General features: G+C 51.6%; 1 protein-coding gene across 2 annotated transcripts in view; it reads right to left on the bottom strand.

Moving 5' to 3' along the window:
• The window catches only part of KIRREL3 (kirre like nephrin family adhesion molecule 3), a 378,874-nt gene that overhangs the window by 44,600 nt on the left and 316,492 nt on the right, over nucleotides 1-17,782 (bottom strand). For both annotated transcript variants that reach the window (XM_050983486.1, XM_050983487.1), the window contains exons 5-7: nucleotides 17,075-17,232; nucleotides 12,055-12,205; nucleotides 6,094-6,199 (exon numbers count right to left, since the gene is read on the bottom strand). In XM_050983486.1, the coding sequence (XP_050839443.1) occupies nucleotides 6,094-6,199; nucleotides 12,055-12,205; nucleotides 17,075-17,232 (415 nt within the window). The remainder of the gene's footprint in view (nucleotides 1-6,093; nucleotides 6,200-12,054; nucleotides 12,206-17,074; nucleotides 17,233-17,782) is intronic.

The raw sequence follows: 17,782 nt of genomic DNA, 5'->3' as shown, positions 1-17,782 counted from the left end.
TTTTCTCTTTCTCTCTCACAGTTCCTTGATATCAGGTGAAATTTTTCTGTACCCACAAAATTTTGCCACGTTTTTCCCCAAGGCCAGCAGCCAAAACACCCCAAACCTGTACCTGGGCATGTATGATCCTTGGAGACACAAAAAGCACTTGGGCTCTTCACTTGTTTTCCTAAACCTGGGTGGGAAATGCCTATCCTGTGGAGAAGCTGGAGGAACTGGACCAGGGAGCTTTTCCCTGTTGTTGTCCCTTTGTTTTCCCTGGGTAGAGCCAGGGGGAAGCCAGGACTGCCTCCCACCAGGTGTGCTCCAGCCCCAATGCCTTCAGAGAAAACCTCGTTAAGAAGCAGTTGAGTTTGGATTAATATTTGATGAGCGACAGTGAGCTGCTGTTCAGAGATAAAACAGTATTTACTGAGCAAGGGCTTTCCTGCCTTACTGAGCCAACAAACAAACAGTGCTCAGGGGAGGTGAGGACAGGGCATGCTGTGGGGTGGCTCAGCAGGACCAGGGGGACGGTGGGGCTCCAGCCCTGAGCTGCAGCTGCCACTCACAGAGCTGTGATTCAGGCAGCAGCCTGGGCTTCAGCTCAGCAGGGGTGGGTGGAACTTGCTTGGACTGCACTTGCTGTGATCCCTGTCTGGCCGTGGGATGGGAGGAAGTGGAAGAACCATCCCTTGGGTGGCTGACAAATAAATGTCCCCTGATTCCTCCTGACCTCTGCTCCTGCTGCAGCACCTGCTGGACTTCTGCAACATCCCTCAGCTATGAAGAGCCAGCTGTGTGCTGCTCACAGCTGCCATGCTCAACACCTTGCAGCAGCTGGGAGGGATGTCTCCCTCTTCCCAGCTATGTCTGTGTGTCTGTCTGTCAGTCCCACACCTTCCTTTGGAAGTGCAGTGGTCCCCAGAACTGCAGCTGGTGCTGGAAGGTGGCTGCACATGTCTCCCTCTGCCACCAAAGATAACATTATTTGCAAAGGTCTCTGCCAGCCCTGGGGGCGAGAGCTCTGTGTGGATGCTCAGAATGAGATTGGTATCACTGCCCTGCCTGCACCAGCTCCCCATTGCTCCACAAAAATAATCATCAGCTCAGGAGCCCGAAATGCTCAGGGACTCTGCCTCCTGCAATATTAAACCTTCCCATTTTCTTCTGCCACTTTAAAGATTCTCTTTCTTACTGCGAGTGATAAATAATAACAGCAAAAAAACACCCCACAGACACACAACAGACATCAAAAGCCACGAGAAGATTGGCAAATAGAGAGATCTGAAGGAGCAAAGAGGAGGCCTGGTTGGGAGTCGGTTCACGTCGCCCTGACTTCTGTTGCTTCCCATTAATTTCACCCGCCATCGCAGGTAGCAGAACAACGGCGACAGCTAATTACTCTCCCTTTCCCTTTCCTGCCTGTTTGCTTGCAGCAAAAGAAAGCCAGTAAATTCCCCAACTCCCCCCTCCCCATCCCAGACCTGCCCAGGCACCTGCAGAGGCACGTGGGAGGGGGTGTTGAGGTAGGATGTGTGCTGGAGCCATTAGCTGGCACTGGGATGCTCTGCCAGCAAACAGGCTGGCAGGGGCTGGCAGTGGCTCAAGAGAGGGGAGAGCAAAGGTTAATGTGGTCCCCTGCCACCCTTGGGACACCAGGGAGCCTCTTTGGGCTTCCAGCCTCATGTCTGTGGTGCTAAAGCACATGGGGACACATCCAGGGAAGCGCTGCCGAGGAGCCCAGGTCCCCTTGAGCCTTTTCCAAGTGGAGGATGCTGCACTGGCATCACCCAAGGAGGTTTTTGGTGGGCTGAGCTGCCCTTCAGCTCCAAAGGGAACCTGGCAGAGGTGGGATAAACCCAGCCAGATGGGGTTTAAGAATCTACAGAAGCTGTAGGATGTGTCTGTGCAAAGCTTGCTGTATATGGAAGGAGGGAAAACATCCAAAGAGCAAACCTCTGCTGCCAGAGGGTTAATTCACCCCTGTGCCAGAACCCCCAGCTCAGGATCACTGTGACACCTCACCAGCCTCTGCCCACCCCTTGCCTTTGGTGGCCTGTCCTGTGTCCACAAGCGAGTGACAGCCCAGTGACATCGTGGGCACACAAACCTCCCTGGGGAAATGCTGCTCCTGCTCAGGCTGCTGCCAGCGAGGGCAGGGCTGGCATTTCAGCTCCAGCCTCCTCCGCCAGGAAAGGAGCAGAGGAGCTGTGCCTCCAGCCCAGGCCAGCCTGCCCCAGCCCTGCCTGCCTCCCAGCATCATGAGATGCCAGCAGGCTTTAAAGAAGAGGGATTCTTGCTTAGAAAATGCCACTGAGGCCAGAGATTTTGTGAAAATCTGTCAGTTTTGAGAAAATGCCATTAACCCTCTGCCTTCAGAAGAGAAGACAAGGTACAGGCTGTAACTTTCCACTCTGGCTCTGGGAGTGGATTGCTCCAAGGTCTCTTTTCCAACCAAGTTTTTCTTGCATTAAAATCGACCTGTGTGTGATTATACAAGCAGGCATGAAGAAAACTTCCTAAGGAAAAAGCAGCTCAATTTAATCAAAACTGTGTTCTCTACAGGGGCAGAGAGGCCTTTTCATCTCTTGGGAAATTGTGTTGAATTTTGTTTCTTTTCCCTTGCCCTCCTAGCTAAGAGAATAGGAGGTCTGGGCTTAAAATCTTGGGTCAGCAGGACCATGGAGGTGGTTTAGTGGCTTCATCCTAACAGAGAGCCCAGTGCATGGATTCCAGGGGAACATCTCTGGGTGAGATACTTGACCTCATGTGCTTTTCCCAGGAAGAAAACTCAGGATGCAAACCCAATGCAAAACTTTTGGCTCCTCAAAAACTCCAGTAAGGTGAAGCTTGCTGGTGTGTTGGTGGCAGGGATGGCCCTGCAAAGCTGGCTGTGGATTTATGGCCACAAAAGGGGATTTAGGTTGTTTAAACATTCTTTGTGTTGAGAGTTATTTACTGACAAACATATTGGGGGGGGGGATTAAAAATAAATATTGTTTGAAGATCTCTGTCCAAGCATGAGGGAAGCCATAGGAGATATATCAGAGTGGTCTTGCCCAAGGAGAAAAAAAAAATCACACTTCCTATTGTTTTTTTAAGGCAGAATTAAGCTCATTTTCACCAGTGGTGGGGTTCTGAGTGAGCCTGGGGATGGCACCAAGCTCATGTTCTGCCTTCTCAAACCTCCAGATGTCTCAGGCTTTACAGTTCCCATCCTTCTCTCCTGGCCAGTGTCAAGGTGCAGGGAGCTCCTTGCTTGGATGTCCCACTCCAGAGGGCTCCAAGCTTAAGTGCTGGAACATCTGACACTTTTACATAGTGAAGAGCTTTGGGATCTGATGGAAGGGAAACAAATCCCACCTCCATCAATCAGAGCCTTTAAGCAGAAGGAAGCCCCAGTGAGCACTGCTGAGTCCTGTTTGCTTGTCACAGTGGTAGGGAAAAAGCCTCGTGTGAAGTTTACATGCTAAGGGAGCTCAAAAAATGAAAAATCTAAAGTGATTCAATTTGTCATGCCTCTTTTTTTTCCTGCCCCAAACCCTTTTTATGAGAAAGCATAGTCTGAAAAAACATGCAATTAATTTTAAGAGTAAAATCCATCCTGAAATGAATTCCAAAGCCATTTGCAGCAAAGTGGAATCATGGAGGCTCAGGGGACAGGAAGGGTGACAAGACCTGTGGCCTCAGGATGGGTGAGAAGGGAGGAAGAGGGCAGAGGGTGGCATTTGAAGACAGAGGGGACAGCAAAAACCTGTGCTACCAAGATGGCAGCAAAGATGGGAGAAGAGTGTTGGATCCACCTCTGCTTGGTGGAGAAAAGCAACTCAGCTTGGCTTGAGCATGAATCCCATGGGTGGAAACAGCCAAGAGAAATCACAGCATGCCAAAATGGTTTGGGCAGAAAGGGACCTTAATGTTCTTTTTGCTCCACCCTGTGCCATGGGCAGGGACACCTCCCACTGTCCCAGGCTGCTCCAAGCCTCATCCAACCCAGCCTTGGGCACTGCCAGGGATCCAGGGGCAGCCACAGCTGCTCTGGGCACCCTGTGCCAGGGCCTGCCCACCCTCACAGAGAAGAATTCCTTCCCAATATCCCATCCATCCCTGCCCTCTGGCAGTGGGAAGCCATTCTCCCTTGTCCAAAGTCCCTGCCCAAGGAAGTGGAAACCCTCAACTGGAGCCTTCCAGGCTGCTCCAGGGCACAAGGGATCAGCCCAGCTGGGTTCAGGGATGATGTGGAAGGTTCCTTTGTTGAGAATCAGGCTGATGGAGCAGATGTTCTGCCAGGGTCTTGCCACTGTCTGGTTCCTTGACCAGAGATGGTTGTTTTGCTTTGGACTGTACCAGAATCAGTCCTGGGGTAAGAACCACGTGGGTCCTTCACCCAGCCTGCCATGCACTTTGTTTTTCTTCCAGCTGTAAATATGAAACCAGGGCTATTTGTATCTTTGACATTAATTGACTTCTTGAATTAATAACTCTTCTGTGTAACCAGGAACACAATTACTGCTTTGTTGTGCTGGTATCCAGCTGGAAGGGATAGTTCCTACCCAGAAACTTGATTGTACTAATTAAGCTGTACAAGCCTAACAGGAGGAGGGTCATGGTAACCTGTCCCCGGAGGTGCCTCCTCTGTCTTTATCCATGGATGGTTCTGCAGAGCCAGAATGGATGGTGAGCCTGTGTGTGCATGCTCAGGCCTTCCAGGCAGGAGGGGTGAGTGGCTGATGGATGAGGCAGGACAGGGCTGTACCTGTTACACAAAGCTCTTTTCTCCCAAGTGTGCTGACAGCCTGCCCCGCTTCCCAGACCCATATTTGTCTGCTTAGACAAAAACACCTGTGATAGGAGGGGTGTTTTCTAATCTAGGAAACCTCACACCCAATGCCAAAGGCCCATGGCAGTGACTCTGCTCAGTGCAGAGCATCTGCTCTCCTGCCCATCAGTCCCTGGGTGTGCACTCACAGAGTCACAGAATCTCCTGAGTGGGGATGCACCCACATGGGTCATCGAGTCCAGCACAGTCCCTGCCCAGACCCCCCCAGCAATCCCCCCTGGGCATCCCTGGCAGCACTGTCCAAACTCCCCTGGAGCTCTGGCAGCCTCGGGGCTGTGCCCATTCCCTGGGGAGCCTGGGCAGTGCCAGCACCCTCTGGGGGCTGAACCTCTTCCTGAAATCCAACCTAACCCTCCCCTGGCACAGCTCCAGCTGTTCTTTCAGATTCTTTCCCTGTTCACCAGAGAGAAGAGAGGGCCAGGTGGCTGGCAGGGACCCCGTGCACTGCCTGCACCCCAGACCTCCCTCAGCAACGAGTGATGCATTTCCTGCTGCTCCAAATCTCCTCAAGCACCTGTGCCCTGCTCCGAGCTCACCGTGGCCAGTGCAGGGGCACTGCAGACTGTGGCTAGCAGAGATGACCCCACCTACTCAGGGAGAATGTCCCACTCAAGGAGATCCCATCCCCTCTGTCCCCTCACATCTCTGGCACCTGCACCTCTGCTCTGGCCCCTCCCAAGCTCAGCTCCACCATGTTGGGCACAGAGAGGCTGATGGTGGCTGCTTAAGGGTTACACAGAGATGGCGACAGAGCTGCTTTGCTCAAATCATAAAAGAGTGTGCAAAAAAGGGAGAGGAATTCTCCCATAATAGACTTTTCACTCAGCATGCATTGCTCATGATGTCCCCAAACAGATGGCTCTGCCAGCTCAGTGCCAGGCCCCTTAATCCACTCCAGGTGCCCATGAATCCCTGACCAGGAAGCTGTAGAATGTGGCAGACACCTGGTGAGTGGCAGAAGAGGAGCCTCTCAATGTGCAACAGCACCATCGAGGCCAGAGTGGCACCAGGGAGCCACCAGAGTGGGGACAAGGACCTTGCCACAGCAGGGAGGGGGGCTGGCTCCAGCCATTGCATACAGGGGTAGCAGAGGCCGTGGGGATGAGCCACAGTGAGCACCAAGCAGCAAGAAACACAGGAGGAGCTGGGAGGGCCACCCCAAACCACAGCCAGAGGTGCTGAGCTCTTCTGGGTCACCTGGAGGGGAAGGCGAGATGCCCTCAGCAGAGGGCCGGACTGAGGTGCCAGGGGTGCCAGGAGTGCCACCTCACCTGTACTGGGTGACAGCAGGGTTGGCCTTGGCAGAGCAGTGGAACTTCACAGTGTTGTCCTCCAGCACCGGCTGCGGCTCCACGGACAGGTTCACCAGGGGTGGGTCTGCAAAGAGAGACAGCCCATGAGCAAGCCAGGACAGCTGAGGCCTCCCCTGCCTGCTGCCTGCCAGCTTCTAGGGCTAAAACCCAAAACTTGGCTGCCAGAAAGCCTGGCAAAAGAGCTGTGATATCACAGAATCCCAGAATGGCTTGGCTTGGAAGGGACCTCAAAGATCACCCAGTTCCACCCCCTACCATGGGCAGGGACACCTTCCACTGGACAGAGGTGCTTCAAGCCCTGCCCAACCTGGCCTTGAACACTTCCAGCTTCTCTGGAAAACCTTTTCCAGAGCCTCATCACCCTCACAGGGGAGAATTTCATCCTGAGATCTCATCTAACCCTGTCCTCTGGCAGTGGGAGCCATTTTGCAGTTTAAAGCCATTTTTCAGTTTAAAGCCATATAAGGTTTGTCAGAGAAGCTGATGCCACGAACGCTGCTCTTCTCTTGAAGGGCTTCAGCAAATAAGACAGGAAGAAGAGCCACAGACACCATTTGATGTAACATTTCACTTGGAAAATGTGACTGCTGGCTCTGATTCTCATTTAAGGACATAAACTTGCCTGCTTTGAGACACTCCAGTTTAATATCTCGCTGTATAACAATGATTTTTTGTCTATTCTCTAACTTTAAAGTGGCATTTCTGCTCTTTCATCAGCCTAATCATCTCTGCCAAGGCCTTACTGGTGTCACAGGCTGCTCCAGTCTTCCAACTGCTCCTCAGTTTCTCTCCTCCTTTTCACATGAAAAGCATCTAAATGCTTTAGCAGCAAATAAAATTTAGGAAAGAACCGATAAAAGCAAGCAGGAAATGGGTGACATGTTCAGATGCAGAATATCCAGAGTTGTTTTAATTTTTCTTGATGACTGAGGCCTTCAGCTTTAGGTTTTAAGCATGGGACCTTATTTGAGGGCAAAAAGCAGAAAAAATGGCCTTGTGGGGTTTTTTTGGTGCCTGGAGAACCAGGTGTCCCACGGCAGAGGGACTTGAGGCTCACTGACCCAGCTGAGGGGCTTGCCTGCTTGCCCTTGTCTGCTGCACACATGCAAAAACATCCTAAAACAGGACATGTCACATGTTCAGCTTTCCCTGCTGCCTCTCTCCTCTTCCAGCTGCTCCAACAAAGCCCTTCCCAGCTGGAAAACGGGGAAAGGCTGCAGGTGACAGGGCAGGGGCAGAGAAGCTGGGTGGTACCCCCTGGTCCAGGGCACCTCCCTTGGCCTCAGGTGTGCTGGGGCATCCCGGCGCCCTGGGCTGGGTGTGGGCTCAGCACTGGACACCCCAGGGCTCGAGGTCCCGTGGGGATGCTGTGGAGCCACGGCTCCAGCCAAGCCCAAGGGGTGTCCTTGGCTCTCCAGGGATGGAGGTTTCCCTGCTGGCCCCTCCCTCCAGCACCCCCAGGTCAGGTCCTGCTGCAGTGACCTGCTCGGTGCCTTTGCTGGAGGTGTGGGCTCCAGCTGGGCAAACTGCTGCGGGAACTGCCTGCCCAGCAAGGCTGGGTTATTCCAGCCCTGCGAGGGGCCAGGTCGGCTCGGGGACAGCAGCCGAGGTCGGAGGTGGCCTCGGCAGCGACCTTGGCTGGGCGGGAGGGGAGAAGGAAAGGCGGAGTCCCGGCAGAGCTCCAGAGCCTCCTCCTTCTCCGCCCCGTGGTATTTACCCAGCCGGAGCCTGGCTTTGTTGTGAGCAAAGCCACCTGCCTTCCTGATGGGAAATTATGACGGGGAAATTATAGGTATTTTCAATTTACCCTAATTTCATTTTAAAATGTGCAATTCAAATGACAATAAAGATGGGCGCAGTTGGGAATATAAATGAGCTTCCCTGACACAGCAGCCCAGAGATGTATAGCGGGCTCCTAATTCATTCCCAGGCATCCTGACACTTCCCTATTGTTAGACAACAACAGCTAATCACCTTCCTTTGTTAAGTATGAATCACACTTCTCTTTAGTAGCTTCCCCATTGTTTGATGGGTTAGGAGCTGTGCCTACGATTTACAGAGAGGAACCTCTTTGTATTAAAATGAGCCCGGTTCCCTCCTGCACTCAAAATAATAATAAAAAAAAAAAAAAAGAAAAAAAAAAAGCAAAGGAAATGAATTAAAGTCTTTGATCTCTCCTCTCAGAAATGGGATTGGGCTTTCGAGTATTGTGGGTGCTGCGGATAGCGTGGGTTGCCTGTGCCACTGTGTTTCGGGGCATTTTAAAGGGAAAAAAGACACAAATTGTAACTCATCAGGATGTAATTCCACTCAGTTGCAATTATAATTCCTGCCTGGCTTCTTGTAATGAATTTGAATGATGGAATGAGATGGAGCCAGCCCACAGGTGGCGGGAGGAGAGGGTGTGAGTGCTGGTACAGGTGCTGCGGGGACGGGCACCGGGACAGGCACCAGGAGCAGCATCACTCCTCAGCAGCCCTGCAGCCCGGGAGGCACCTTGGCAAACCCCTCAACCCCCACTGCTCCCACTCAGCACCTCAGGAATGGCTGCAGGCTGAGCTCCCTGGGCTGTGCTGGCACGTGCCCTGCCAGGTGCAGATCCCTCTCTGTGCTCCTCTCCCCTGTGGACAAACCCTTCCCAACCTCTCACTAAGGCTGAAGTGCCACTTCAGCCCTGGGCTTTCCACTCCCCAGTGAGAAGCACAAAAGGGAATCAAACACTGCAAAGCTCCAAGGATAAACCCAGCAGGAGACCCTTCAGCACAGTGATATCACCCCTCATCACCCTCCACTTTCCTTCTCCTCCTCCCACCTCCTGCAAAAACATACAGATGCAGCCAAATCTCTTCTTGCCATGACAAAAAAAGGTGTAAAAATGAGCAACTGCACATGTGTGTGCAGGGGCTTGGAGCAATGGCTTTGGATAAGCAATAACCCTGCTCCTCCCCATCCCAGCATGCTGGGTGTGCATTGCCATGGAGCCACTGGGCTCCTGCAGTATAAATAGTTTATGGCATATCAAACTATTAAACATGGTTTTAATCCCACTTGTGATGTTCGACGCATAACTCACAGGAGGCTGACTTTGATGTGGCTGGTGGAACGGAAATCACATTGAACAGATGTTCCAGCTGGAGCTGCTTAGTGTTTCCATTACAGAGCCTGCACTGGGGTTTTTTCCAGCTCCTTCCACCAACCCCCCTTTTTTATATATTTGGGAGGGGAGGGTTTTATGACTCAGCTCTTTCATTGCTACTGTCATGGTCAGGCATGAGATTGATGGGACCCCAACTTCAGTTTTCCATCAGCTAAAAGAGGATAATCTCTCCCACCACGCACACACCCTTCCTGGGGATAACCTCCATCCTGGTGCTTCTCTGCTGCTTGTGAGCATTGCTGATGTTCTTTTGAGTTGCACAAGAAAATGAAAGAAAGCTGTAGGAGTGATTTACCAGGCTGCTGCTTCCTGGAAAGGATTGTTTTTGGTTCCCTGGGATTTTTTTGCAAGGCCACCTCTCAAACCACGCAGCTGGGTGATGTTTGCTATGGTGTGAATTCAACCTGCTGGAGGTGGAGAGTGCAGGGTCCAGGGGGATGCTGCAGCTCATGCCAGGCTGGGAAGAGCTCCCCAGCCAACAGCAGCTTCCTGCTTTTCCTTATTCCTCCAGAAACCACTTCTTTCTCTCCCTGAGGTGCTGCTTCTCTGCTAGATATTGGAAGAAGACCCACAAGCAGGACTTCCCAGGATAATTCCCTAGGGAAAAATGAGTGGTCCAGATACTTTTTGCTTAGGAAAAGCACCTTTAGCTCTTTGCAAAGTGAATACAGCTGATTGTCTACAAGGCTGGGAGTGAGACCTCATGAGCTAAAGCTGGGTTAATAGTTGCACTTGATGATCTTAAAGATCTTTTCCAACCTTAACAATTCCATGATTCTGTTACTAGATGCAGCTAGAGCAGTCTTTTGCATCCAGGTCAAAATCTATCCCACCTCAGCTTGGTTAATCCATCTCAGTATTTTTCTATCCCATCACCCATCCAGCTTTGGAAAACTGATATCCTCATTAGCCACCATTAAGAACAACATACTTTTAATAGCTGGGTAGAATATTACTGTTATTATATTCACAGCATGGAGAATTTAATAGCTCAGAGTGGAAATTGGTGTTCTTGATTGGGTTTTTCTCTTTCCCAAGCAGATTCCATGTGGCTCGGGGATTCAGCTCACGTCTCCAGCCCACACTGTACTGCCCTGGTGTAATGATGTCTCTGCTCCACATTGTTTGTGTGAGTGTGTCTCCAGCTATTGTAGCTGTTTGCTGGCTGTGAAATAACCCAAGCTATTATCTCATTTTATCTGCCCAGTTCTGTCAGGACATGCAGGCAGCAACCCAAGAGCCTGGTAATCTTCCGGCAGCAAAAGCTGGAAGTCTTAAATGGTGAATTTTCTGCTGTGCTTGAGTTTGTTCAGTTGAGTTTGCCAGTTTTAATTGGTCTCTGGAAAGCAGCTGGCATGCTAATATTGAACATCCTGCTTTTGCAAGTCGTGGGTAAATACAGCTGCAGGAACTGGGTGTGTGAATGGAGCTTGGCTGGAAGGGGTTGGGAGGAGCCCAAGAGCAATGGCTGCTGCAGAGGAGGAGGGAAGAAGCTTGTGAAATGTGAATTTTGGAAGATGGCAGATTTTGCTCTGTGGATTTACAGCACAGGGTGAATGGTACAGCTCTGACCACAGCCCTGTCCCCTGAGGTGGTGACTAGTGCTGGCTTTGTGTCATGGGAGGGACACTGTCCCGATCAGGTGTCTCACAAAAAACATATCACTGAACTGCCTGTAAGTTTGGAAACATAGATTCTGCACCAGAAATCCTAATGGGACTTATCTCTGCTAGTGGCCGTGCCCAGAGGTGTTGCGTACTCACCCAAAACCCTTTGGGATCCATCCCTGCTCCAAAGACCCCCGAGGGCCTGGGTCAGGGCACAGTGGGGCCACCCAGAGCATGGCAGCTGGTGCTGCTTTGCTCAGATCCATGGACACACGGAAGCAGGATATCTCTGTAGTGTGGGTGTTCCTCAGGGAGCTCAGGGGTCATGAAATCTCCTGGCTGTGACTTCACTCTGTGATATTCCACTGTCCCAGATTGCAAGGCCAGATGTATTCTATTACCATCTGTATGGCAGTTGTCCTCTGTTCAATGGGCAGTTTTTCCTTATCTCTTCTACACCCACTCCTCCCTCCAGGGGCACACCTGCTGATACCAGGCTATTGAATGTCCCTGCATGGCTGATAAGAGCTACAGCATCCCACTGGGAGATGTGAGCCCAGGGGGAGGAGCCAAGCATTCCTACCTGGATATAATCTGAGATTCTGGAACACCAGCATGACTTCTCCACTGGATTTCCCAGAGAAGCAGCAGCTGCCTCTGCCCCTGGACCTTCAGAGGCAGACTGCACCCTTCTCCAGGATCCCTGCTCCAGCAGAACCACCTCTGGCACTGCAGGAGGGCTGAGCCACAATTCCAGTGGGACTGCTGCCAGCACCCTGATCCACAGGGTGTCAGGCTGTGCTCTGACTATGTCAGTGTCGTTTTAGTTCACTGCATTGTTTATTTTATCTTTTTATTTTCTTCCCTGTTAAAGAACTGTTATTTCCTGCTCCCATATTTTTTGCCCGAGAGCCCCTTAATTTAAAATTTATAGCAGTTTGAGGGGGGGGGGTTTACATTCTCCATTTCAGGGGAGGTTCCTGCCTTCCTTAGCAGACACCTGTCTGTCCAAACCAAGACATCCAATATCCCAGTAAAGAGAAACCCCCAGTCACAGCATGCTGCTCCTGCCTGGAGTCAGAGCCCTGGCTGGAGAGGGCGGAGAGGCCGGGGTGTCCCAGCAGGCAGAGGTGGCTCAGCCCGCTGTGTACTCACGCTGGATGTCAATGGTGACAGAAGTCTCCTTCCCGCTGGGAATGGCTTTGTTGGTGGCACGGCACACGATGCTCTCCCCGTTCTCGATGTCGGACGGGGCGATGAACAGGGTGCTCATGATGCTCTCCCTCTTGCCGTCACGGAGGAGTGTCTGCCAGGGGAAACAGGGATGAGGAAAGTGCTGGAAATGAATTTGTAGCAAACTCTCAAAGCCTGACAGAAGGCTCACATAGCGTGCATCTGTATGCAAACCTTGAGATAAAAAATGTTGACTTAGAAATGCCATGGACTAGGACAGACATTGTTGAGAGAGAAATGGAACTAGAAACAAGTTTTGAAGGGTGGCCTTGCAAATAAGACTAGATACTTTGGAGAAATGGAACGATGAAAGATGCATTGTAGTGGGACCCACGAGGGGTAATTTTAGATGATTTGCCTCAAGGCATTTACAGGATGGTGTGGTTAAAGCTGATAGGCCAAGAAATGCTTATAGAGTTTTGTAATTAGGAAATAGTCAGCTTCTAATTTTAGTGGCGTGAATTATAACATTTGTATTGTTTCACCTTTCACATGAGATTGAAAATGGAATAAAAAGTTTTCAAAATTACTCTCAGTTGCCCCATCTCTGGGTCAGAAAAGGGTCTAATCTGACAGAAAGGACTTTCCTGCTGGAGAGGGGTCCTTTCCCCATCCCCAGGCTCAATAAGAGCTTCTCAGCCAAGCAGCTTCCTGCAATAACAATTCCTCTGGCTGGAATCTGCCAAAAGCCTCAGGGGGAATAACAAAGACAAATTTCACTGCACTTCCCTGGGAACTGGGCTCTTAACTCCCATCTGCTTCCCTGCGGCCCTGCTGTGCCTAGGGAGGAAAGCTCCAGTGAGACACCTCACCCACCATCCCAGCAAAGAGGGAGCCAGAGGCAAATGGCTTTGTGACCCTGCTGTCATCTTCTGCCAGGTGAGCACACAAAGCTGCCTGGGCACTTCCCACAGCCATGAGGTGATGCCAGCTGCCAGCAGCACAGACAGACCCTGGCCATGGATCATTGGCTGCTGTGCTGTGGTCTGGCCCAGCCCATGGTAAATCATCATCTCTCAGGTGTTCACTGATGGGGGCCAGAGATCCAAATCCTGGGGGTGTCTTAGGTTGGGGCTGTGTATTCTATTGCCATCTGTCAGAGGTGGGGCAGTTCTCTGCTGTTCCTGGGGCAGTTTTTCTTTATCTCTCCCAGCCCATCCTCCCTCCAGGAGATCTCTGCTGTCCATGGGCCATTCATTATTAATTATCTTCTGTCCATGGCCAGGGAGTGTCCCTGCAGGGCTGATCCAATTCCACCATCCCATGGGGAGATGCTCTGCCCAGGGGAGGAGCCAAGCATTCCTACCTGGATCCAATCTGCCCTGGGAACAGCCCAGCAGCCTTTGCCCCCTGCATTCCCAGAGGAGCAGCTTCCTGCTGCCCTGCATTCCCAGAGGGAGAGCAGGCCCATCTCCAGCAGCCCTGGAGCTGCAGAGGAAAACTCCCCCCTTGGGCAGGATCCCTGCTCCAGCAGAGCCACAGCTGGCACTGCAGGAGGGCTGAGCCCCCCTGGGATGGGACTGTGCCACCACCCTGAGCCCCCCTGGGATGGGACTGTGCCACCACCCTGAGCCCCCCTAGGATGGGACTGTGCCACCACCCTGAGCCCCCCTGGGATGGGACTGTGCCACCACCCTGAGCCCCCTGGGATGGGACTGTGCCACCCCCCTGAGCCCCCCTGGGATGGGACTGTGCCACCACCCTGAGCCCCCCTGGGATGGGACTGTGCCACCACCCTGAGCCCCCCTGGGATGGGACTGTGCCACCACCCTGAGCCCCCCTGGGATGGGACTGTGCCACCACCCTGACACACAGGGGGCAGGGACTGGTCTGACTCTGGCAGTGGTGTTGTGTATTATTGCATTTGTATTTTATTACTTTTTCCTAATAAAGAACTGTTATTCTTATTCCGATTCTCTGACTGAGAGCCCCTTAATTTCAAAATTATAACAGTTCAGAGGGAGGGGGTTTACATTTTCCATTTCAGGGGAGGCTCCTGCCTTCCTTAGCAGACACCTGGCTGTTCAGACCAAGACAGGTGGTTACCAGCTCTGCCTGCTCAGCCCTGGCACTGTGCTTCTTCCCTGGATTTATCTGACTTCAGCTGTGGTGCCCTGCTGTGCCTCTTTTGGGAGCACAGGAGCCTGGGAGTGCTTCCTTACCATCCCCTAATCCTCCTGCATGTTCTTACAGGAGGTCACATCACCCTGTAAACCCTGACTTTGATAAGCTGAGCCCTCAGAGCTCTCAAGATGTTGTGTGGTTTTCAGTCTTTGAATCATTCTCCAACCTCTGACCTCTCTCTGGTTTATCCACATTGGATTTTGGACCCTGCCAGGCAGTTTTTCCTTCTAAATCTTTATCCTTCAAGTTTGTTCCTCACAGTGTAAGACAGGGCTTTACTGGGAGATAAACAGATGTCAGCAAGATGTGTGCATGTGGCCCTTGGGGACATGGTTTAGTGGTGGCCTTGGCAGTGCTGGGGGAATGGTTGGGCTTGAATTTGGAGGGCTTTTCCGACCTAAATGATTCTTTGATTCCAAGACTAATGCTTTCCCTGGGTCATGGTGGCACAGCCTGCATGCACACAGGTTTGTGCCTCTCAAGCACATGAGACAAGGAAGGATGCTGAGAAATTGTCACCACAATCAGCCCAGAATCCCAGAGTTGTGAGGGTTGGAAAAGCCCTCTAAGATCGAGTCCATCCATTTACCCAGCACTGACAGCCCTGACCCACTAAACCACATCCCTCTGCACCCCATCCACAGGGATGGGGAATACACCACCATGCTGAGAGCCTGTTCCAATGGCTGAATACCTTTTCAGTAAAGAAAATTTATCAATATCCAATCTAAACATCCCCTGGCACAATTTGAGGCCATTTCCTCTCCTCCTGTCCCTGTTCCCTGGGAGCAAGAAGGTTCCCCCTGAGCCTCTTTTTCTCCAGGCTGAGCCCCTCAGACACTTGTGGTCCTCCAGCCCCTTCCCCAGCTCCATTCCCACCTCTGCACACAACTGCAGGATGCTGCCCTGTCCTCGCTTTATTGTCACCCTGTCTGCTCTTCCCACTTTTGCTGCTGGGGTTGAGGTGAACCCTAAGTCTGTGTAAAATTTCCCCTGTTTGAGATTAACCTCCAAATCCTGCTGGATCTTGTAATGTTCCCTGTCCCCTTCAATAGGGATCTGGGGGATTTCAGTCAGCTGTGGCTCTTCTGTGCTGCCTGGCTGGGATTGCAGGGGGCTGCAGATGGATCATTTGGAAATTCAGAGTAACAAAGACATTATCACTCAGTGTGAATGGTTTCAGGCAGTCAGTAACCCAAACAGGACTTCTTTTGGTTAGCTGGAATATCTGGATCAAAGGAAAGCTGGGTTGGGTTTCAGTTCTCTTGAAAAAGCAGAAAGAGGCAAACTGAGGAACTATTTTAAAGGGAGCTTCAAAAGGGAAACGTTTTCAAGACCCCAAAAATCCAAACTTCCCACTCAAAAGATGTCTAAAATTGTCTGCTAGTTTTTCTAAAGGCTGATTTTCTTTTTTAATGTGGAAGGGCCTCATGGAAACCTTCAGGAAGTCAGGAGAAAATGAGGTTCAGCCTCAGAAACAGAGGTTTTCCTGACTCCAGGGGAGGGAAGGATGCCTCCCCCCAAGCAGAACAGGCATCCCCTCCCAGCCCATCCCTGCCAACTGCTTAAAATGCCACGGAGATCTCTGTGGTGTGGGAGAGGGATCTGCAGCCTGGAAAACTCTGCTTTGGAGGGTGTTTTGTTGGAAATATTTTAAAGATGGGCATCCCCCCTTCTCTCCTCCCCACTGCTTGTGGGTCTGAAAGGGAGAGGGCTCAAAATTTGTCTCCTCAGGGCCTGACAGCTTGAGGGGGTGGGGGGGGATAAACTGTGAACAGTTGCACGTCAGTGGCCTGGCTTTTAATTAATTCTACTCGATTTGAGAGAGAGAGAGAGAGAGAGAGAGAGAGAGAGGGAGAGAGAGAGAGAGAGAGAGAGAGAGGTCAGTTCTCCCTGGCTCTAATTAGTGCTGCCTCTTCCCTGGCAGGCAGGGAGATGGGGCAGGTTCCCCTGCTCACCCCTGGCTGCAGGGAAGCAGCTCAGCTCCAGCAAGGAGGAGGAGAGGGAGGAGGCAGGGAGGGTGTTCTGCCTCCTCTGCTCTCCCCAGCAAATCAGGATATTGCTGGAATGAATGTGGATGGAGGCTGCACAGTGGCAGCCGAGGATGAAATGTTTATTAAAGATCTTTGGGAGCTCTAGGAATGGCTCTGACTGCCCCCTTTGATGTTTTTGCTGCAAACTGACCCATTTTGGGTTTTGAATTTTGCTGTTTAGAAAATTTCATTAAAACTGTCAAGTGTTATTGAATCTTTCACGCTCACCAGCCATCAGGAGGTGTCCCAGCACACTGGGAATTGGGGTCCCATTCCCAGTGTGCTGCTGATTGCTCTTTGATTATTTCCTTCATGACCCAATAAAGACTTTCTGTCTAAATGAAAAATGCCAAGAACCCTGACAATTTTTCATGGAAAACTGTAGTTGGAGGAGGGGACTCATGTCACTGCAACCACCCCTTTGATCCAGAGGTTTTGCTGCAGAACCAGAACCTGGGCTGGGTCAGTGCTGCTGTACACAACATTAACACCACACCCAGCTGGGATTAACGGGGGAGAAGGGGCCACACCAAGTGATGACAAGCTGTGAGAAGGTACAAAAAGCCAAATTCAGAGCAGAGCCCGTTTTGGTGACAGTTTGTGGCTTCTCACCTGCATCCTGCTGACTGTTTTCTTCCCAGGTCCCCAATGGGAAAGGATGCAGGGTGAGAGTCTGAGCTTGCAGAGCTGAGGGTGCTGCCCCAAATGTTTGGGGTTGTGTGAAGTGTCAGGCCTGGTACCCCTTTCAGGGGCACAGGCCTTGTCCCAGCCCCATCCTGCCTCACCTTGGAATAGGTGGCTCCGTTGATGACTTCTCCCCTCCTCATCCAGATGATGGAGGCAGCTGGCTTGGCATTGTCTGCGTGGCAGGTCAGGTTCAGGGGGTCTCCTGCTCTCAGGCTGATGATGGGGCCCCCCAAAATGACAGGGTCATCTGGAGGAACTGCAATGAAACAGCACAGAGGAGACAATGTCATTAGAAGCATGAGCCTCACCTTCCTGGAGTCATCTGTGGGGGCTGAGCTGCCAGGGCTGGCCTGTGACCTCTCGGACTCTGCAGATGATTTGGGATGGCCCTGGCAGTGCCACCCCATGTCCCCAGGTAGAGCCACCTGCCTTTTGCTGCTCTCATGCCTCAGATTTGACCTCCAGTAGCAACAGCTGGAGACCTGGGCCAGGTGGCTGCAAGCTTTGCAGGAATATGAGGGATCAGGTCTGTGCTAGATAAATCCACCAAGGGCTACTAAATCCTCAAAGCCCGGTGTCACCACATTTCTCTTCACAGAGAAAAGCAAGGCACAGTTCTGAATAATGTTTCTGGGTTTCACATTCTCTGAACCTCAGAGAAAGAAAAAACAGTTCTTATCATTTGCTGTGCCTGTGTTTGTGCCAAAGTAGAATAAAATATGGAGATTTTTTACCCACAGTGATGGTGTTTTGGTTACTTGGCCTAGGTGTGTGTGTGTGTCAGGACTGTCAGGACAGTCACGAGA

The sequence above is a fragment of the Serinus canaria genome, chromosome 24, assembly GCF_022539315.1.
Source record: "Serinus canaria isolate serCan28SL12 chromosome 24, serCan2020, whole genome shotgun sequence".
NCBI classification, from domain to species: domain Eukaryota; kingdom Metazoa; phylum Chordata; class Aves; order Passeriformes; family Fringillidae; genus Serinus; species Serinus canaria.
Note: the sequence above shows the minus strand (reverse complement) of the source record. Positions and strands in the feature narration are given on the sequence as shown.